The 23,601-nt window shown below is 39.6% G+C and overlaps 1 protein-coding gene across 2 annotated transcripts in view; it reads right to left on the bottom strand.

Moving 5' to 3' along the window:
* The window catches only part of LOC138960790 (monocarboxylate transporter 10-like), a 46,070-nt gene that overhangs the window by 12,371 nt on the left and 10,098 nt on the right, over nucleotides 1–23,601 (bottom strand). For both annotated transcript variants that reach the window (XR_011454062.1, XM_070332441.1), the window contains exons 4-6: nucleotides 18,090–18,456; nucleotides 17,375–17,481; nucleotides 9,796–9,880 (exon numbers count right to left, since the gene is read on the bottom strand). Coding sequence is in view for 1 of the 2 variants with exons in the window: in XM_070332441.1 (XP_070188542.1) it covers nucleotides 9,796–9,880; nucleotides 17,375–17,481; nucleotides 18,090–18,456 (559 nt within the window). In the remaining variant the exon portion in view is untranslated. The remainder of the gene's footprint in view (nucleotides 1–9,795; nucleotides 9,881–17,374; nucleotides 17,482–18,089; nucleotides 18,457–23,601) is intronic.

Here is a 23,601-nt window from a genome sequence, read left to right as displayed (position 1 = left end):
CCTCCAATGTCAAGGCCAGGGCAGATCTAAGATAGTGAGCAGAACTGTGTTTATGGAAAGGACTATGCCTTTTATTCATTAAATAAGACCACTGAAACAGAACTGTGTTTATGGAAAGGACTATGCCTTTTATTCATTAAAGACATTTAAGCCTCAATCTTAAATGTTGTTATGTCGGGCGAACGACGTACTCCTGTATGCTGAATTGGTTTTATTCCTATTCAGCAGGCTACTGTGTCAGCATTTTGGGTTATTCTCAAACAGCTTGGTCGGGAGACAAAACACCCCGGATGTTAGACCAGCACCGAAATTGTGGAGCAATTTCTAGCTCCAGTTTTCTTCAATTTTTCTAGCTATACTAGTCACCTTGGTTTTGCTCGACCTACAACAGTAGCATAGCAGTTTCAATTTAAAAGCAATTCACTTTTTACATCGATTCGACGAGGAGAACGAAGTTTTGGTAGTGTCTGACGAGTCACATCGGAGTCGAGGGAAAGACAAAGGAAAACCGCGGAACCGGCGTCCACGACACCGTGACCTACTTTTTGCTGGGGTGTGGTAAGTGTTCACGGTAGGCAATACTTTTGTCTGACACTTCTTCATGGGGAATCCAATCTCTAGGATACCACAACTGTATCAGCAGTCGCCTTGTAGCTCGTGTATTTTGTAGCAAAATTAGGTCAGCATATTGAAAAGGGGTGATACATGCCGGGAGCTGTTCGTCTTCCGCACACTGTCGAAGTGACCGAGTCAACAGCCACTCATAGTCGCAAAAAAGGGGGGAAGTTGGTGCTAGTAAAGGCCGGGGGCATGTTGTAATTTGTCTGGTCACGTTTACAGGGATATGAGATGGACAATGCAGTCAATTTTGGTACAGCACGACAATTTGGAAAACTTGACGGTTTCGTTTTGCCATGTAAGGGTAAATTAAAGGAAGGGAGGTAACTACCGGATTACAGAGTACTCTTCATAGGGGGTCACAAGTTACTTCCCATGTAGTGCTGTACTGTTTTCAATGGGAACTAAGGAATTCGAGGACAGAACTTTACAGTGATTACTAATAATGAAGGAAAAGCAATCACAATAAGTTTGAAAAGTTTAATATCAAACGCAGACATGTTTTTAATTGTCGAATTTAGGGGGGACAAGTTCTACTAAAAAATACTTGGGCAAGAACCTTAAATAATTAGGGGGGGCTAAAGCTGTGGTCACATCGGGCTGTACCTTGCCGCTACAGAAACGGAAGAAGGAAGAACAACACTGGGTTCTAACACGGTAATTCAACTAGTTATAGTCTGAGTGTTACAGATGTCTGGGAGAGGACGACCTCAACGCCGGGGGGCTGGCAGGCGACCAGCCAGACTGAGGTCACGCAGCCCAGTGCAGCAGCGAACAGGGCCGAGTGGGCATGGGCAGCCAGGACCGAGCCAGCGAGACGGGGACCAGGGGCAGCCGGGACCGAGCCAGCGAGACTGTGGCCATGGGCAGCCTGGCCCGAGCCAGCGAGACTGGTGGGATGATGGGCGAGAGACCAGACAGGATGCGACAACATCGTCGGATGCCCGCACTTCAGTGCCCACGAGCGGAACCGATCCAGGTATACGGGAATTACGTGAGAGGCTGAGATTTTTGGAAGACGCTTTCGAGAAAGGGGCGGGAGGACACAGGGGTCATAGAATGGACCACCTCTCTATAACAGTGGCACATGATGTCAGAAGAAAGATTGTGGAGGGGAAATCCATCGACCTGGCAATTCTCCTTGCCAAATCCTTTATGGACAGGCAAGAGGACAGGCAGACAGTGGCCTATGTCTTGGACGACCAGGGGCGCCTGGTCCCAAGGGAAGAAAAGAGGGGAAAAGGAGAAATGTCCCTGGAGCAGTGGACCAGTGCGTTCCACATTTACATGTCGGTATACCTGGTGGCCCACCCTGAATGTTTGCAGGACATGCTGGCTTATGCGGAATTAATCAGAGGCGCGGCCCGGGATTTCCCGGGCAATGGCTGGTTGCTCTATGACCAGCAATTCCGCACAGTAAAGGAAGCAGACCCAACGCGCCCGTGGGGAAACATTGACAACCAGCTGTGGTTGCAGCTGTTCTGTAAGCCACCAAGTGTGACCTCATCCCTTGTTCGGTCACCCCCAGCTCAGTCGGCCCAAGGGGGGGACAGTGCCAAAAGAGGTGGGGGCGCGTGCCATTATTTCAACAGAAAAAGGGGATGCACTCGCGACAACTGTTCATTCAAACACGCCTGTTCAAGCTGTGGTAGCTCCTCCCATGGAGAAGTCAGTTGTCGCAAGAAAGGGGAGGCTACCAACACATCAGATAGGTTCAGTGATACATTTGAAGACAGTAGGTAGTCATCGCCAGGTGTGCCCGGTTCGGTGCATGAGAGCCTACTTAAGTGCGAGGCCAGCCGGACCAGGTCTTCTGTTTAAGCATTTGAGTGGCGCTCCTTTAACAAGGTATCAATTTCAGGCAGTTTTGAAAAAGGGTGCGGCCACCCTGGGCTGGCAGGTAGACCGATTTTCTTCTCATTCGTTCCGTATTGGAGCTGCAACTACAGCTGTCATAAATGGTAGGACAATGGAAGAGATAAAGATATTGGGAAGGTGGACATCACAAGCCGTACGGGTATACATAAGGGAATAACTTAGGGAACCCAGTGACACAAGATGGCGGATATTGACAGGTTTCGTAAATGGGGCAAGTTGTTAAAATCAATTCGCAACAATAACAAGTGTTCATCTGAAGTTGGGGGGGGGGGGGGGGGGGGGGGGGGGAGGGGGGTAAGTTAGGCGTATAATAGAATAACTTTTCATTTTAAGTTAATCTAGCAGTTGCTGTAACATAAGCAACGACAGCCGGTGCCTCGCCGCAGATGGTGTACACCTCAGCGAGTGGGGCAACAAACTCTTTGTTGCGAACTTAGAGAGACAGCTCATAGGTATAATTAGGGCGGGCAGAAGTGGGGTAAATTGCTAGCAATTTGTTGGCATAAGATAGACATGGCCACAGGCGAAAGTAATTCTGCTTGGAAGCACACACTATTCAGTAACTTTAACGATATCTGCAGGATCCTCCCAGGATTGAGCCCTTACAAAAGGCCATGTTGTTGTGGTCTGGTTCAGTGGAGGAGGGTCCTGTGGCTGCACCATTACCGACCTGTATCCATTGCTAGTCTTTCTCACCCTGTGAGAGCCAGGGGTTGGCGTGCTAAACAGAGTGATTTGGTTGGTGGACTCCACCAGATTACTTCTGCAAGTATAGTACGTAATGGGCAAAACAGAGCTGAGACGTCAGCCAGGGGCCTGCTGATTTGCTGGTACAGATGAGGGCAATTGGATACAGAGAAGCGGAGGGGGTGCATTTCTAAATTTTGTGTTTAAAAAAGTGGATAATTGCTGCCTGTGGTTATGTCTATCTCCCCACTCTGCGCCCGATTATGCCAAAAAGTATTAACCTGATTGAACAACAATATGTTTGTTTTGAACTTATGTAATTGTGGCTGAGGAATAGTGTCTCAGAACAGCTAAATGTTTGATTGTGCATGGATAGACTTTTACCCTGGTCAGGGTTTTGTGCTTAAAGAGGAATGTACAGCAGCAAGTTTGTTGCTAGTGGAATTTTGTACCCCAGTCAGGGGAGTTTGTGGATGTGTGGATACACATGTGTATATACCAGCTCAATAAATGTTGGAAATGTTACTACCAGGGTGAAGTTTTAGATGGTGCGGTATGAGGATGGAAGTTGTGCGTATATGTGTAAATATGCGAGAGTGGTGTCGCGACATAAATAAGACAACTGTAACAGAACTGTGTTTATGGAAAGGACTATGCCTTTTATTCATTAAATAAGACCACTGAAACAGAACTGTGTTTATGGAAAGGACTATGCCTTTTATTCATTAAATAAGACCACTGAAACAGAACTGTGTTTATGGAAAGGACTATGCCTTTTATTCATTAAATAAGACCACTGAAACAGAACTGTGTTTATGGAAAGGACTATGCCTTTTATTCATTAAATAAGACCACTGAAACAGAACTGTGTTTATGGAAAGGACTATGCCTTTTATTCATTAAATAAGACCACTGAAACAGAACTGTGTTTATGGAAAGGACTATGCCTTTTATTCATTAAATAAGACCACTGTAACAGAACTGTGTTTATGGAAAGGACTATGCCTTTTAGAGTTCATTAAATAAGACCACTGTAACAGAACTGTGTTTATGGAAAGGACTATGCCTTTTAGAGTTCATTAAATAAGACCACCGTAACAGAACTGTGTTTATGGAAAGGACTATGCCTTTTAGAGTTCATTAAATAAGACCACTGTAACTGATAAACCTTTACAGCCATAAAGTGTCAAAAGTTGTTATCAGCTCCCAGGTATCTAGAGTGCTGATGTGGGGTGTGCCACTGGGCTTACTGTTATCTGATGTACGCACACTCACTGTTACAATGATGGTAAAGTATTCAACCCCATGACAGACGTGCTGTCACATTGTCAGTTCATTGTTCATTTCTGAAACCATACACTTTTCCTCTTCAACACTACGCACTTTGTCTCACATGCAGGATGATCAATTTAAAAAAAATCATATTTCATTATGCTCCACATTTTGTTGGGACCAAATTTGTGTTTAATATCAGTTGAGCTATAAAAGATACCATGAAATTTAAGAGGATATCAAGTCAACCAGAGTCATGGTACACACACAGCATTTTTGTAGGAGGAACTTTGAGGACATGTGTCGTATAAAAAAGCTACTAGACATATTGTAGCCAACTGGTTTGTTTGTTTGTTTGTTTGTTTGTTTGTTTATTTGTTGCTTAACGTCCAGCCGACTACGTAGAGCCATATCAGGACGAGGAAGGGGGGGATGAAGGGGGCCACTTGTCAAGCGATTCCTGTTTACAAATGCACTAACCCATTACTTGTGTCCCAGCAGGCTTTAGTAAAACTAAATTAATACCTACTGGAAGATTACCAGTTTCCAGTATGTTAAAATAGGCTTAACCTATCTACTGCTGGGCTTACATCAGAACACTAACAGATTAAACTATACATGAATCGCGAGACAAGCGGCAAGAGAAGAGATTTTTTGGAAAAAAATACAGGTGAATGAGCAAGAAGGCAGAAAAAAGAAAAGAATTCATGAAGAAAAAGAGAGCATGACAGGAAAGAGGAACCAAAAATCTACCTAACAGCAAACTAGAAAGCTCCTGCGGTTCCAAAAACAGGAGGGGCCTTTAATTTCATAACCGCAGTGCCCCACTGCGGGAAGCCAACTGGTTAATGTTTTAAATATTTACTAGAATGCATTTATGTATCCTGACATCTAGACATCTTGTAGCCAACTTATTATCATTTTAAATCATAACAAGAATGCATATATGACTAAGTGCCAAAAGGTGCGCACGAAAAGCGGACAAAGGGGCTAAAAAATAAAAGTTGACAAACACGACTGATATTGTGATTTTTGTTAAGACAACAGATGCTGGAACCCAATTACGAAAAGAAAAGATAAATTTACCCAAATGATTTTACAAATAACGATAATTTTGTTCGTTATATCATTCAAAACGGCACTGAGTCATAGCATTAAGGTTATCTCGCACGTTTTTAAAGCTAGGGCTTTGAAACTTGGCACACAACCAAAGTATAATGACCTCCAGGTATGGTGCACATCACATTAAACAACATTGAATTTCAAGGTCACAGCGAGGTTAAATTTCCTTTGCAAACTGGAAAATTGTCGTTGTCACGTCTTACATGTTTTAATACTAGATCAGTTAGACTTTACATACTTCACATACTTTCAGCATTTTTATAAAACCTCATTAAAAGTGACCTGCTGGTTAATCTTTGTCAAAGTTCAAGGTCACAGCGGGGTCACATCTGGTCCAAATGTGGAATATTTTCAATTTATTCAGCGCGTTTATAGCACGAGCTTTGAAAATACACACAGTTCTAGTGTATGATGTTCACACACGATTAAAGTCTGGTTGAAAAAGTCAAGGTCACAGCAGGGTCGCGTTGAGGTCAAACATATACATTTTTCAATGAGGTTTTCTCATATGTTTTTGAAGCTAGGGCCTTGAGACTTGGCACACTACGCAAGTTAAATTAAACCTCATCAAATTCCAAGGTCACAGTAAGGTTAAAGATCCTTTAAGGATATTTTCTAAAAAAGGTGACCACCTGGTTAATGTTTGTCAAATTTCAAGGTCACAGCAGTGCCATCTGGCTTAAACTTTGAAAAATTGTCAATTTCTTCAACTAGTTTTATAGTGTTTGAAGTCATTCACACATGATGACAGTCTGGTTGATAAAATCAAACGTCAAGGTCGCAGCGGGGTCGCATTGAAGTCAGACACATACAATTGTCATTTTCACGAACGCCTTTTAAGCAACACCTTTGAAACTTCACACATTCCAAAGTTTTGATGTTGTTTGGTTATAATCAAAGTGTGGTCAATTTCCATGATTGAGAGCATTCAGAGGGGTCAAGTTGAGGTCACACAAAAAGTGATAATCTTTATAAGACTCACGTTTGCTGCTATTGCTCACTTGACATTGGTGAAAGTGCTTATTTTATAATTGTTGATCTTGATGTTTTGACCAATTAATATTACCAGGATCAACCATACCAGATTTCAAAGTCCAGAAATTGTCAAACCTCAAACCTGTTGGAAGTTTCAAAGATTTAAGCATCAACAAATTTCTATTTGATTTGACCTTAAATAACAGATTTGACCTTAAATCTTAAAACAGATCAACCAGACTTTGGTTTTATATAAATTGAAGTTCAATACAATTTCCTTTTTTTTTACCCAAACCATAACGCCACTTTGACCTTGACATTTGACTAAGGTCGACCAGACTTGGTTCATGTTTGCTGGTGTTGTCCATTTGTAAATGTACTGATATCTGAAATATGACATGACTTATGTTTTGTCGTTCCATGCTACATGCAGTGTCCGAACAATCTCATTTTTACCCACACGAGACCCTGCTATGACCTTCACATTTCTCAAGGATCAACCTTGAATTCTCCATGTTGAACAATCATTAAGCAAAAGCGTTGTTTGAAGTTTGAAGGTTCTAGCTTCAAAAATCTCTGAAAAAATATGTTTCATCCGTTTTCTGAACCACATGTGACCCAGCCGTGACCTTGAAATCTGACAAGGGTCAACAAGACTTTTACCATGCATGGGGGCGATTAAACCCCAAATGTGTGTGAAGTTTCAAGGTTTCAACTTAAAAAACGTCTGAGAAAAATATACATTTTCCTTTTTGGACAATGTGTTGCACGCAAGACAACACGACAAACGCTCGTGTTATCATTCTTTTACTTTAAGGTCGACTTGCGTGCCCGCACTTTCGCTAATCTCAATTAAAATTCATCTTGGAAGTTCGGTTTTATTACGCTTTTAATTAAGAAGATTAAACTAAGACAACAAATAGTTAGTTTTACCCATTAAACTCGATAAGGTAGTGACATTTTATGTTGAACGCAAGATGGTGTCGCACGCAAGATCTGAAAAGATGTTGACGACATAATTTCAACACTTGATAGCGCATTCGTGGTTCGTGATTTCTTCACAAATTTTGAACACAGAATGTGTCACGTGGTTCCGTAGATGAAGTAGATCTTTGTACATGTAAATTTTGTTTTTAAAAGAAAATAACCGTTAATTACCGAACATTTTGTCGCACGCAAGATATGACGAAATTTTCAAATCGTTTTCAAAAATGCTATTCAAAAGTTCTGCAGTCTTTGCTGGATTACTTGAAAGACAGCAGTTTGATACACCGTTATCGCTTGACGTGTCGACATCAATTCCAGAATTTTTGAAAAAGAAATTTAGTAAATATCTGCGATTGAAAAATGTATGCCGTGATGACGACACATCTTGCGTGCGACACCTTAAAATTCGGTTATCGAAAAAAAAAAATTCTCTCGAGATTTAGATTTGACGTTTGGTCTCGTCTGTAAAGCGATGTTTCAGGCATTCAATCAAACTAAATGCAATTCATTTGTGCTTCTTGTTATTTTTCTGTGGCATATTCAAAACACGAGGTATCACGATGTCCGTTTTCAGATGGCCGGTTTTGGCATTATTTTTGACTTTAAACAAAGATAACTTCAAAACCGTTCAAGTCAGACACACGAAATTATGTCCACTATCTCTTCGCACATTCATCCACACACACACCAATTTTCAGCAGACACACGTTTTTAGAAACATTTTTATTGTAAAACAAAGTCGTCTTCTGTTCTGTGAGCACCTTTTGGCACTTAGTCATATGTGTATCCAGACATTTTGTAGCCAACTGGTTAATCAATATTTTAAATAATTATGAGAACGCATACATATGTATGTATCCAGACATCTTGTAGCCAACTGGTTAACGTTTTTAATATTTACAAGAACGCATATATATGTATCCACATAAGATGCGAATCTTCTATGAGAAGGCACTGCATCAGCAGCTAACATACATGTATCTGTCTGTCTCTAGTATATTTGTCCACACCGATTTGTGTGGCATCATGTGTCCTGAGGTTATTTTTGTGTGCAACAGATGCACATCAAAACATTAAACAAATATCACAGAGTTTAAACAATCTTAGCATTAGACATGATTTCTGTGTGTGTTTGTGCGCGCGTGCATGCCTTTGATATTCAGAATGCACCCCTCAATCTTTTTGAAAGCGATACCTCCCTTAACGGCCCCTCTATTTTACGGCTCCCTCAATATTACAACAGATTTTTTTCTGTGACGTATTTCTTACCTCTATGTTTGTGTCCCCCTCTCTGTAACGACATACGACCAACCATCATTGGACTTATAACGCCATTTTTCAAAATGTGGTTTACTTAATTTCATCTCCAGTTGAGTCGGTACGCGAAACAGTAGCAAAAACGTGCCCAAATCTTTTCCGTGCACGTACACAAACTGAACTAGAGCCACGGGTTTTCATTTCGATTTCTGCTAGTTACTTTACTTTGTCTAAATAAAGCTCATGTGCCAGATCTGTACCTTATTCTGCAAAGAACTTTGCAACAACTCCAACTGTATACAGACACAAAGTAAAACAACCGTCATGAAAGTAATTTGTTGGCTGGCTTTTGGCTACCCAAAACCGAAACATTATATGACGTCATGAAATTTTGCGATGTACATCTGCAAAGTTTGTGCTCATGTTTCTGTCAAGCTAAAATGGACGACGAACATGATTTTGAAATCTGTAACTGTTTTTTGTTTAAAGGTACACCGCCGAGTAGTTACCGGGCTTGGTTAAACAAGCAAATATGACTGTATATGTTGGTAATTAATTTAATAGAAAACTGATTACCATAATTGCATGAGGAAAAAAAACCATGATCACACTGCGGGAAGCATCAAGCAAAACGCCCATGTTATTCCTGATCATTCACTGATCTGGACATAAACGTAACAAACCAAAACTATATTACGTCCCCTCTGCATAACGACCGAATTTTGGTTACATTTGCAAAGTCGTTAGACAGAGGTACCACTGTATAACTGAAAAAGATTGGAACAACATAAATTGGTGTATATGTAGAAAGGTAACGTAACCTTTTCAAATTGTCGATGTTTCAACTCTCGACCAAATGTCCTTAACCTTTTATGCCTCAACTTTTTATTACTCAACATGTTTGTTATGTGTATGTGTGCATATGTGTGTTTATTTAAATACATGAAAGAGTGTGCGGTACCATTATCATCATCTTCACAAGAATGCTAATCCACCAACCTGCAGAGGCATTGAAGCGGCTGCTGTAAATGTCCGGACACGACACTCCGACAAACTCTTCAATTTCAGTCACAGGTGGATGGTGCTGCAACACGCACACACACAAGTATGCTGTATTTCTTGTTGTTCATAATAGCAATACATTGGCATAAGATATATACAAAATGAAGACATCCCATAGATGCAAAACTATCCCCCTTTCTTCTACAGAAGAAATGCAGTCTTTAGTTATGACTCATGGAAAGTGTAGTCTTAAAGCAAATTAAAAAGTTAACTGAATAACTGACTGTAAGTTTCTAATGTAACTGTATGCTCTTAATAACAATGAAATTTAAAAAATACACATGAATGCAGCAGGTTATCATTAAGAGAATCTCCTTAATTTTTGATTGATGATAATTATAATTGTCAGTAAGTACTGGTGTCACATGACACTTAAAACTGTTAGCGCTAACTTTTCCAGAGAGCGTATTCTTCCGCCCTTTTCCAAAGCGAGGCTGTGCCCCTTTTGATTTGAGAAGATTCTTCTCATCCTCCATGTTAGTGGCATGTAGCTTATCTTCTCCACATTACCAAATGATGCTTGACCCTAAATGTCCCGCGGCTAAAAGCAGAAGTGTTTTTTCTGACAGATTTCATGCGCCTGTGCCACAGTGAGTCTAGGCCTCTTCTTTCGACTTGCGAAGATTCTTCTCAGCCGCTGTGTTAGTGGCATGTAGCTTATTGTCTCTACATTGCCAAACAATGATTGCTTGACCCTAACATTTCCCGCGGCTAAAAGCAGAAGGGTTTTTTTCTGACAGATTTCGAGCTGGACAAAGCAGCATTAATTTGGAAGTTGACTGATTCAATAGACTGTCCTATTTGTATATGTAGCAGACGACATTATCAGTTCAGGACTGAAATGAACGGTTTTCGCATATTTCAAGACAACTACGATGTAAACAGAATACGCGAAGGCTTCAAAACATTCTTACCATGTAATCACTAAGCACCAACCTCCCAGATGAATGCAGGTGCATTGCGAGAAATAACATGCCAACTTTATTTGTTTGCGAATGAGGGAACGAACGTGTCACTTTGAGTCGTTTGACATCAGGGGACGCCACTCAGTTGCTTGGGGGTCGTTCATTTTTTTGGGAGCATAGAACATTTCGGTACATGTTTTTTATACCAATAATTAATACATAAGTGAAACTGTATGCTAACAGGTACATTTTGTACAACTGTAACTCATACTGTTAGTTGCTACTCGATAAAACGGTACAGAGGGTAATCAAATCGTAAAATGCATCGTCGGCGATGAAACCGTCAATACCCCCGAAATGTGCAAAGCCGACACGCACACAAAAGTAGATCTAACTCAACCTGTCCACGATTGATCCAAACGCTGGCTTAAAAATGTGCCTTTTCAAACGTTCTAATCTATTGTCGTTACTGACAATATCGTTATTGAAACAATCACAGTGCACTAAGAGATTTATAGAGCAAATCTTGAAAATAATTATATTTTCTCGATTTGCTCTATAAATCTCTTAGCGCACTGTGATGTCTCAATAACTTAAAATAAAACACACACATCACAAAAAAATAACTGCTGAACAGAAACTAAACAAAAAACAAACTGTGAATAAGGGGAGAGGTGCATGGCACAACAAATTGAAAGTGGCTGTAAATTTGTGTGTGGATATTTTTATGTACCTTTAAGCAAAAAAGCATAACATGACACATTCATGCTCATTTCTTAGACCTAGCTAGTACCAACACTTTTTTTTTAATGATGGATTTATTAAAAAAAAACAAGTCCCATAAAGTGACTCCGCGCTCAAGCTTAATCACCCAAAAAATTCTGAAGCTGCAGATTTCAAATTTGTCATAATGAACTCATCAGTAGCTATTCTAGGTAACAACAGAGCTTTTTTTGTTTCCAATTTCATTGCCAGATCCGATTCAGAGGTATGCAATGAGGGGGAATGAGCTGTTTTCTGGAAATAACTCTCCCGTACGAAATGAACATATATGAACATATAAGAGACATATAAGAAACCTATAAGTTTCTTATAAGAAACATATAAGTTTCATATATGACAAGTAAAAAGCTATGTATGTCAGTTGTAGGAATAGGTTTCTTATAAGTCTCTTATATGAAAAAGACCCCAATTCATATAAGAATCATATATGAATCATATATGAGAACCTGCACTTCCAGAAACCTATAGTTCTCTTATATGTTTCTTATATGAATCTTATATGACTCTTATATGAATCATCACTTAGTTTCTGCATAGGAGAATTCAGGACTTAGAAAAAATATTGGACAATGCTGAATTACTGGCAATACTGGCTTTCATATATGTTTCATATATGAACAGGAAGTGGATGGTTTGCCTTGAGCATTATCTCCCCCTGACTGAACGGCCATCTTTGTGACAGCAGCTCTGTGAGGATGTTTAGCAGAAAATCAGTGAAAGAGCAGGACTAAAATGCAAAGTTCTTACAGAAATAATTGGACTTGATGTATGAATATGTGAAGAGAATGTTTATGTCATGCTGATGTTTGTGGGTGGCTGGCAGCCCAACCAACCCAACAGCTTGACACTGACAGGTTTGTGTTTTTATTCAAAATCCAGAATTTCCCTCCATTATTTGTTTTACTTTACAGTTCTGGTTCTGCATCAGGTGATCAAATCATGTTTACCAGCACTACTTTGGTTCAAGCAACAAGAAACTGTGACAGCTGTGCATATTCAAGAAAATTATTTGTGGCTGTAACTTGTTTGTTGTTTCTTGTTCATAATTTCAAGTTTCAAAGTATTGGATTTGAAGAGGACAATGCATGTCTTACTCCTCTTCTTGTGACCAGTGATTTAGAGATCTGTTTGTTTTTGCCCTCAAAATAAACACAACTTCAGTAAAGATATGTATATATACTGAACCAAAAGGTATTTTGCAGTTGGATTCATTATAATTCAAAGTCAAGACAGTTAAATTGGGTTAAGCAGGTGTTATTTCCCTTGTAAACACAAATGTAGGTCAAGGTCGTGTGTCTAGTATGAGACATATAAATATCATATATGAGACATATAAGAATCCTATAAGGGAGATGTAGGTTTCATATAAGATTCTTATAAGTCTCATATATGAACATTTCATATAAGAGACCTATAGCTTTCTTATAAGAGAATATAAGATTCATATAAGAGACCTATATGAGCTCAGGTTATAGGTTCATATATGATTCATATAAGTTTCTTATAAGAATTTACCTCATTTGCATTTAAAATACCTATAAGCCACATATATGAAATTGTCATACAAGACTCTTATAAGAATCTTATATGAAATTGGGTCCAATTTCTTATAAGAACGTTTCGTACGGGCTGTCAACCCCTGTACCTCGAACAAGGTTTTCACAACATCCGGATTATGTTCCACACTTCCGATCGGCTGTATCCTGCGATCGGGACGAAAACTAACTATGATGTGTTTGCTATGCAGCATGACCTAAATGTGATACCATTTTCTTTAGAAAATATAATCATCAGAGCCATGAATAGCCAACGATTGCTTGCTGATCATTGGAAGCATGTGTTTTCCTAAACCCATGTGACCTCAATTAAGCCAAACCCACGTGACCTCGATCAAATCTTGTTGTGATACCTGCCAGTGATCATTTCCGCCACAAATTCTGAACTCTGATGAACTCGTGAACGCTGATTTTCAAAAGAAAAGGGTATCATATTATGCACGCGCTGCGTAACATACACATTAGAGTTAGCTGTTCGTCTCAATCGCAGGATACAGCCGATCAGAAGCGTGGAACATAATCTGGATATTGTAAAAAACCATGTCCGAGATACAGGAGCTCTTACTCTTCCAAAAAATCGTCTTTTGTGCATGCAATTTTTGGTCGATATCACATTCATTTGTTTTGAACGGGATAACACGTGTATGCATGAGCAGAGATACTTCCACAAGTTTCAGAGACTACAGAAGTTGATAATGACTAATCAAAGAATACCCTTTCAACGGTTGAAGGTAATTCTTTCAAATAATTATATGGAATATCCACATGTGACACGCACATCTGCCTGTTTTAGCGGTTGGGTGGAAAAACCAACTAGATATTGGTAATGCTGACAACGTCAATAAAACGGAATTACCGACGAGTACGTTTGCATCGAAGAAGTACAAAAACATAAATGAAAAGTGTCTGTTGCTCAGCCTTAAAAACATCGATTTTCAGCAATTTTTCAGATTCTTAGCATTCACTCACTTTCAAAAGCATCACTTTATTGCAAGAAAGAGGATGAAATTGACAAAATGAACATTCTACAGTGCTTTTGTGATGTTCAAAGTACCTAAAAATGCTGAGAACCCAAAACACGCCCAAGACAATTTTGGAGCACAATTCTGTGCCACCTCTTGCCTTAAAATCATCATTATATAGATCATGTGAGGTACCTTGGTACTTTTTTTTTTTGGGGGGGGGGGGGGTATCTGTTTACTCACACTTTTGTTCAGAAGTTTGTATTTTTGGATTAATCAATTTTTAGGTAGCGGACAAATTTCCTTTTTCCAAATGAAGTAATTTTTGGCTCACGAAGTGTAGCCTATGCGATGCTAACTTTTGTCTGTCTGTGCGTGCGTGCGTGCGTGCGTGCGTATGTATGTATGTATGTCTGTGGTAGAAACTTTAACATTTGAAGACGTCATATTACATTGACGTCACATTATGACGTACGAGGGTTAGACGTCACGCGATGGAATTACTGAAAGTCTCGGTGATTGTTATTTTGAGCGGGCCGAGACTATTTGGCAGTCGTGTCCATGTAAGTAGGCTACATGCAGACAGACAGATCTAGATCTAGTGTCTCGCTTTCTTGCACAGTTTCACCTATGCTCTTTCTGTGTGTGTGTGTGTGTGTGTGTGTGTGTGTGTGTGTGTGTGTGTGTGTGTGTGTGTGTGTGTGTGTGTGTGTGTGTGTGTGTGTGTGTGTGTGTGTGTACTGTGTGTGTGTACTGTGTGTGTGTGTGACGGAGTGATTGAGTTTGTGTTACTGTTTGTCGATTTCTTACGTGAGCCTTGAAGGCTTCGCCTCTTGTTCATTAAGGAACATCAATTAGGTGACAAAGACTACTAAAATTTCACAGCAAACCCCTCCCTCTATCGAGCCTCACGAATGACTGGGTCACCAGGTTACAAGAAATTCGGTGGACACCTGTTGTTTGATCGTGTGAAATATGCATTGGAAAGGAATTTACTGTTGAAAAAAAAAATGATATAGCTGGCTATGAGGCCATACTTATTTACTTACTTATGAGTGCAACTCTGTTGTTTGTTAGAAGTCATTATGAAGGACTAATTAGCACCCAAGCCGCCAACATTATTTCACTCACAAAATCAGTTGTCTGATTGTCTTGAATCGATTACAAGAGAAATACAGAGCAAAAAATGCAGTTTTTGAAATAAAGGGGAACATTCAAGTACCAAAGGGTCTCACACGTGCTAAACACACCTCACAAGAAATATTGGTCTAAACTGCTGGTACACATCAAGGCCAGAAGATAAAGGCATACTGATCAAAACTGTTCAAGTTGATTACAAGAGCCTGATTTTCAAAATGATTTTTTTCTATACTGTAGTTTGATCATTAAAGAAGTAAGCATGTAAACCCTGGGAAGAATTCATACTGTATGACTATCAAGTATGAAGGTTAAATGTGTAACAAATAATAAGATATGTAGAATATTTCATTGTTTACATTTGTGACTTCAGAAGAACATTATCTTATGGATATGCAATATTTGCAAAACACAGATTTTTGTTTTTGCAAATAACTACACAATTACAATTTACCATTTATACATGTACAGGAAGTTCTAACAGCAATAGGGCAGTTTTTAACCTAATAGAAATAGCCTGACTGCAACAGTGTTTTCAGTATATTAGGTACCAAGCACTGTTGCTGCTCCAAATAAAAGATCAAAGTAGATTCTACCAAAGGATCAAATCAAAGCTTCTTCTTCAAAGTAACACAGTGAAAGGCTTGTAAGCACGCAAGCTTACCTGGGAACCTTTTTAAACTAAATAAAAAGCATATGAGGTGGAAATCAGATCTTTCACAAACCCCAACCCCAACACAAAAGTTGTGATGTGAAGTCACTGCAGTCAAAAGAAACAATCAAAGGTGCAAATACAAATGAAGGGATGCTCAATCGTGCACACTTTCTTTTTTTAACTCAGGTTTTCTAAACTCAACTGCAGGTTACAAAACATATGGACACTTTTCATTTGACACTGCCTCTTGCAAATCTGCATTGTCAAGACCCATGTCAGGTCAACTGTATGCAAAAGCACACAGAGCATAACTTGGACAAATATCATGGTCTAAGCATGCTGAGATCAGCATGCCAGACATGAAACAGATTAAATACATGGAACTTGCGTTATATGATGTCAGCACAATTTCAAGCCCCAACAAACTGTTTTAGAACGAGCTGTTTTTGAAAAAGGGTTTGTTAATTGTCTTTTCAAAGCACATTAGGTTGATTTTTTTTGGCATAGAAAAATGTGCAAGTGACCTGCTGCTTTCAGATAACAGACGGTACTGAAAAGTGACCATAATTTTGTTCTAAAAACACAACACGCCTGTCCAAACAGTGATTTCACCAATGTTCCACAAAATACTATGCATGTACAATGTACCAGTTCCGGAGCTTGATTAATGACTTCAATTTCAAAGCTTCTTGATCCAAAACTGCCCCTCCTTCTAACCTGAAACTAGAAAATAACTTTTCCTTCATTGAAATTGGAAAGGGGGCGAATGATCGAATTCACCATGGATCAAAAAGTCAATGTTGCTGAGCAACACTTTTGAACCGGGCAATGCTGTTGTCTTGCATACATATTGACTACATGTAGTCACATGTCAATGCAACAGCAACAACAAAACCATAAGTGAGATGTCTGACTGATTATTTCCTGTTGGATAAGAGTCTTCAAAGGAAAATGCAGACCTGTACATGAAAGAAATCCACTATTACTACCCTGTGGATTTGGCCCAGAATGGAGTCGACAAGTATAATTTCTCACATGAGCTTCCAAAAATCTGAATCTAAATTATATAACTGTAATTCTAGAAGATCAATTTTTACATCTTCCTTGTAATTGTGAGCTTTAATTTCTATATTCCACCTTCTTAGCCACTACAAATTCTCTCACTTGCTCACTCTTTTCTCCGTTATTTTTGACAAAAGGATTGCCAATTGGAGCAATTTGTTTTATTCACATTAGTTTGCTTCCTTCTTTTTTGTGCCACTGTTGCTGCTAGCAGTATGTTCTTACTCTCGTCACATCAAAACCAGGAATTTAAATGTCCTCACTGAACTTCACGCTCTGCCAAGATAAAAAAAAATGAACAAAATTAAATGACCCCAAAATTAAAAGAATTTTCAAGAAATGGAAAAAAAAATTCAAGATCAATCAAACCTTATGCCTTGCACCCTTGCGTACTTTCCTTTAGATGACAGATGAAATACAAGAGTCTTTAAAGAGACCATAGTTGTGAGCACTGACCTCATCATGTCGTGGAATCAAAAACATGAGAATGGCACCAACGATAGGGGGAGCCCCCGCAGCATGAAAGGCTATCTTGTACGATCCCAGATAGTCATAGGACAAACCTGGGGAAAATAAAAACAGACAAAGAACGTATGAAAGCTATGACGTGTTTGTGTAATGTGCCACAGGAAACCGAAACACATCCAAGTTAACTTTCAAAGTGAAAGCATTTTTTACAGTCATGTTAACTTTCATGAACATAAATAAAACAAGAGACTGCAGGTGACAAGAATAATTTCATAATCATGATAAGCTTACAGTGTTGGTAAAACAACCTGAATGCTACATGTACTCTTATGAGCAGTGGCTGGAAATCTACCAATGTTGCACATGTTTCCTCAAGGACTCCTGAGTTCCCCCCCAAATACTTATAAAAGAAAGGAAGCAATGCAGAAAGACATGCTCTATAAAAAAGAAGCAAAGGAAGCAGACAGGTACTAATTAACTGTACACACAAAATATCAGCAAACCAGAAGCACAGTCTACTCATTCTCAACAGAATTACAGACAACTGTTGCAACTATGAACTTAAAATGCTCTAACCACTGCATTGTTGTTTACACTCCATAATTACTCATTGAACAAACGTCTGAGTGATTACAACGTAAAAGTTGTGCATGAACTGCAAAAATGAGCACCTAGTTATATTTGAAAAGAGTGTAGAACCTACCAGCTAGTGGAGGGCCGACAGTCATTGGAATGGAGAACATGGCAAAGAGGAATCCCAGAGCCTGAGAAGCCCCGCTGTCCCCCACAATGTCAAAGGCAATTGGCCCCAGCAGGCAGATGAAGAGGCCGTCACACAACCCCATCACCAAGCAAATGACTACCAGTGCCACAAAACTGTCGGCAAAGGGAATGCACATGGTGGTCACGCCCAGCAACAGGAAGGCTCCTTGCTGCATATGGACGCGACTAAGGCACTTGCAGTCTGACGCAAGTCCAAAAAAAATGCGGGAGACACCTGACGTGATGCTAATGCACATTGGGAGCAGGTTCCCGTCTGATCCAGGAAAAATGTCCTTGGTGTGTTTAACCTGCAAGTACACAGTTGTAGCAGTTAGTGATTTATTTCAATCAATCAATCAATCAATGAGGCTTATATCGCGCATATTCCGTGGGTACAATTCTAGGCGCTCAGCAGTGATGCCGTGTGAGATGAAATTTTATACGGCCAGTAATTGCAGCCATTTCGGCGCATATCACGGCCTATTATTCCAAGTCACACGGGTATAGGTAGACATTTATTAACTGTGCCAAAGCAATTTTGCCAGGAAAGACCCTTTTGTCAATCGTGGGATCTTTAACGTGCACACCCAATGTAGTGTACACGGGGGGGAGTTCGGACACCGAAGAGAGTCTGCACACAAAGTTGACTCTGAAATAAATTTCCGCCGAACCTGGGATCGAACTCACGCTGACAGCGGCCAACTGAATACAAATCCAGCGCGCTACCAACTGAGCTATATTAGAGTTGGTAGGCCGGCCAGTGAGACACACTGTTATTTTAAGGTGACCTGCCTCAGGTTAATGGACAATACATCCAAGATGCACACATGTACTGGTCGCGCCAACTGTTGCAAGTAATTTTTTCCTTGTTTTTTAAACTGTTGTAAAATATGAACCAGAAAAAGTACATTAAAAGGAACAAGAAAAGCAAATGCTTTATAAGACTCAACTTTGTCATGTCTAATTACAGAGGACCCCCCCCCCCCCCCCCCACAAATAGAAGACTCCTTCCTTTTGAAGACTCTCAACCCCCCAATAGAAGGCTCCCTCCCTTTTACAGACATGCCTACCCCTAAATAAAGAAAAGAGGAACATGAAAATTGAAGGCGCCCTGGATGAGGGCGCAACACGCCCTAATTGAGGATGCGAAGCACCTGAACATGCTAGGGGGGACCAGTGGCACGCCCCCCCCCCCCCCCGACATTTTTTCTCTCCAAAGAAGCAAAATGGTGCTATTTGGTGCCATCTGAGTTAAGAATTTGCAATAAAATCTGGCTGGGAAAACCTCTCACTATACCCCTAATATTTTCTGATACTGTGAAAGGAAAAATAAAAGTTGAGAAAAGGAAACAAAGTTTGATATCATTGTTTCCACCAGAACTGATGCCGATGTCACAGGCACAAATATCACAAAAGGCGAAAGTCGCTCCTTTTTTCCCGGGTTTGATGAAAGGCCAATCCTCTTCATACTTCGATCTGAACTCCTGCACTCGTCTCTTTTCTTTCGAAACCCTACAAATTTCACCAGAATCACAAACATTGGCTTTCCGCTTTGAACAGGACGCCATTTGTCTTGCTTGGAGGGCACTCGATTGAGAGGCAAACCGGTTGGTCGGCACGTCACGTGATTCCGTTTTCATGCTTATGATTGCCATGATTCCGCGATTACCAAGACACTTTCAATCGAGCACACCAATAAATCACAGTATATGAAACTTTTTTTAACCTTGCTTTCAAAATTCCGGAACAAGCTGCCAAAAATCGTATTTCCAAATTCATCAAAATCCGGGCCCTGCGGAACAGTAGGTATGTCTGCTTTTATTACCACATAGCTGTAGCTTCAAAACCATCAGAGAAAACCTCAATGTTAATTTTTGTCCATGCACAGCCAGCCGGCCTAACACTGCTCATTCCTTAGAGTTAGACTCTCCTGATTACTCAGGGGAGTAAAAAACAGATTCAAGTTGAATATTTTACTGTCTGTTCGATACGTGCACGTTTTTTAATTGCATGGTGTCTGCTTTTACCTCTTCATAAAATGTGTAATGCAAGGTAGGGGTGAAGTAAGTCCTGTTCACAGGCCAAAGTGTCACTTTGACATGCTACAAAAATCTTTAAAATGCGAATTTTTCAACCAGGTAAAGACAGTTGTGCATGAAATTCACCCCTCTACATCAAAATTATCAAACAAAGCGTTAATATATAATCACAAAAGTGAACATAGATCAGTTAAATAGTGTTTAAAACAGGGTTGTTTTGAAAAGACTGCTACACACAGAATCGACACAAGCATGCATTTCTTTACAACCAGGTGTTATGTTTTGCAGAAAGTCTGTACTACCTCTACATGAGTAAAGAAGAAAAAAATTCCTTCTAGCCTTTCTCAGTTTGTAACAATTATGCTTACTCACTGTGTATTTGGGTATTCAAGAGGGCAAAACACTTGTATATATAATACACACCAATCAATCATTGCAAGCCCTTCAAAACACCTGAGACATGCCACACTACTCTCAAAATAACCAACAGGTGGAAAAACAATGACACCAATATATATCTGCCATGTCACCTGCCCTGTCAACAAAATCACCTACCAGACAGTAGACACACTTTGTCATAAATCTTTCATGTTACCTGGGTGTACGCATATATGTGCGAGGTGAGGTTGTGGAGGGAAAGGACACTTCAAAACTATTGGGGAGTGTGATCATTTTCAAATAATGAAACAAAACTTCCAGTGTGAAGTGACTGCTTTCATATATGAATTATGATGCCAATGCCCTAAGATATCACTACAGCATCATTATCTCAAACATTTAGCAAGTTTGCTTTGTAATACATGTGCTCCTTTGTTGTAGATGGTGACAACATAAAACTTAAATGCTACCCATGCACATGTTAAAGGCAATGAAGCTCTTCGTATAACTGTGTCAGAATTCTGTACACTTATCAGCCATGCACTGCCTCGTAACTAACCCAAAATATTATTGAAAGGATGTACATGGTCAAGGTAAAAAAAATTGACAGTTAGAAATAGATCTAGAAAGAAATGAACTCTTCACAGACAGCCTACTGGGTACATCAAACCCTTTTGGAGCCGATCACAACACTGATTGAAAGAATGTCCTGGGCAAAGTCTTCTGGTAGGAAGACGTGTCGCTGCGCGCAATGGGCATTCTTCCATTTCCAAAGAGTGCTGAACCTGAAGAGGTCCATTTTGTTATATTGCCAAGATCGCAACCCGGTTTTCGACCTAAGAAGGTCTTATCAGGCAGTTTCTAAGCACGAAATGGAGAAGAACTCTTAAACTCCTATGCGAAAACCATATCATGTGGGAGGATTCTTCACTCAACACCATAACGTATGCAGTTGTAGTATTGTACAGGGATCGCGCTAGGATTTTTCAAATTGCGTACGGCTTACGCAATGTCGGCAAAAAAACGCGTAAAGCAGAACCGATTTTGCGTCACACTATAACACAGTTAAATCATGTCAGGCTTGAACTGAAAGCGTCTCTCGGCCTAGATTTGGCGCCACACGCCCAGTGCATTTTGGGTGTATGTTCTGTTTCAGAAAACCGACCGGCGTTGCTTTGCGTCCGACACTCTTATGCCGAGAGCACGTCACCTCATTTTGTTTAATCCAAAACAGACTTTAGATTTGAACTCGCACGCTTGTGCTATGTTTGATCCAGAACAGACTAGAGATTCTAAACTCGCGCGCGCGTGCTATAGTCCGATTCAGTATTGGGATGTGCTGCTGAGCATGCCGTTTTGAATAGAAGTTGTTTAGCGTACGCGTTACGCATAAGCGCCGGGAAAATGCGTGGGCGGATTTTAAAACGCGTCAAATACGCAAAAAACATGTACTCTTGTTTATTCCTCAAAACAACCAGACCAACCGGACCAATCTCAGGACAATTTCCTCTCGGTCACGGTCGACATCTCACGTTCAGCGTTACATAACTAATGTACATTATTATTCTCGTCAACCCTTATGAACAAGGTGTATTTAAAAAATAAAATAATAAAGATCAATACGCCATGCATATATTCATGAGCATTAGTACTTTTCGCTCATCCTGCAAATGTCTTAAATAATGATGCCAGAGAAAGTACAAATGGGAGAGGGGCAGTGTGACTAATGACTTCTGTTACGGAAACGTTACGGTACTTGCGATAAATAGCCTTGGCAGTGACAGTACTTGAGGGAAAGGGTGTAAAACTGCGGAAGTCTCTCACATCAGATAATCAGACTGACGATAAAACAACATTGTCCAGTCCAAGAATCAGAGACAACGAAAGAGAGAGATCGAGAGAGAAAAACAGACAGACAGACAGACAGAGAGAATCTCATCCCATTACACATATCTATATATGGCCCAAAGTCAGAATAGGTGTCCATTTTTGTGACATACAAAATCAATTTTAAAAATGAACATTTTCTTTGTTTTGAAAATAGAGATGTATTTTAGAGCATAAATACGCAAGGAACAGCTATGATTTAAGAAAACTCATGTTTGATCACTTCACAGATTCAGGTTTAAAAGTTTGCAGGAGTTCATAACTTCACACCGTCACAAAATTTAGACTTGTTAAATCATTGTTGCTACATGTAATTGGGTCTGTTTTAGACATCTGAGCAAATTGCTACAGCAAATTACTTTGCATTTCAAGCAAGTTAAACTTGTTTTGGCCACGCATGATGCAGATGTGAACTCCATTAATGGGAAGTTCATAACTTCACATAATTTACTTTTATTGGTATAATAAATTTAATTTATACAGGCAGGAAACAATTTGTTTTGTTTTTTAATCTGAAAAAGGTGAGCTGGAACATGAAGGTAATTTTTGAAGATGAAGTGTGGAGAAGATTTTTTGGTTATCTGTATTATTTATAGAAATTAATATTGTCACAATTTTTTCACAGCAAATATTGGCATAAGTTATCATTAAATCTACAATTTTGCTGTTTTTGTGCAAAATGTGCTTGAGAAGTACCATCAAAAGGATTTCAATACACCAAAATGTTTGTCTGACTCAAAGAGTTGGCAGAAACTGAAAGTACTTTTAGAATGTCCTAGGAGTTCATAACTTCACACCGTGACATCACAAACTATGGCTAATTCAAACCAAAGTAAGAAAGTGCATATGTCATCTTATTTTCTCTCCAGCTACTCTTTGTAATCAACATACAACTAAGTAATAAAAGTAAAACATTTGTGAAAACAAACGATAACAAAAATCATAAAATGTGAGCGTGCGCATAACTTCACAAGAATTTTTGTTATGTTGGTCTCCAGTACAGTTACTGTATAATATATTTCCAAAACAATGACAAACTGAGAACACAGAGTTATAGTATAGGCTAAAGCTGCACTTATATTACAAAATCAGATTTTAATTGCCAAAATAAAACAAATTGTTTGAAACTTGTGAAAGTTCATAACTTCA

The sequence above is a fragment of the Littorina saxatilis genome, linkage group LG3 (genome assembly GCF_037325665.1).
Source record: "Littorina saxatilis isolate snail1 linkage group LG3, US_GU_Lsax_2.0, whole genome shotgun sequence".
NCBI lineage: Eukaryota > Metazoa > Mollusca > Gastropoda > Littorinimorpha > Littorinidae > Littorina > Littorina saxatilis.
Note: the sequence above shows the minus strand (reverse complement) of the source record. Positions and strands in the feature narration are given on the sequence as shown.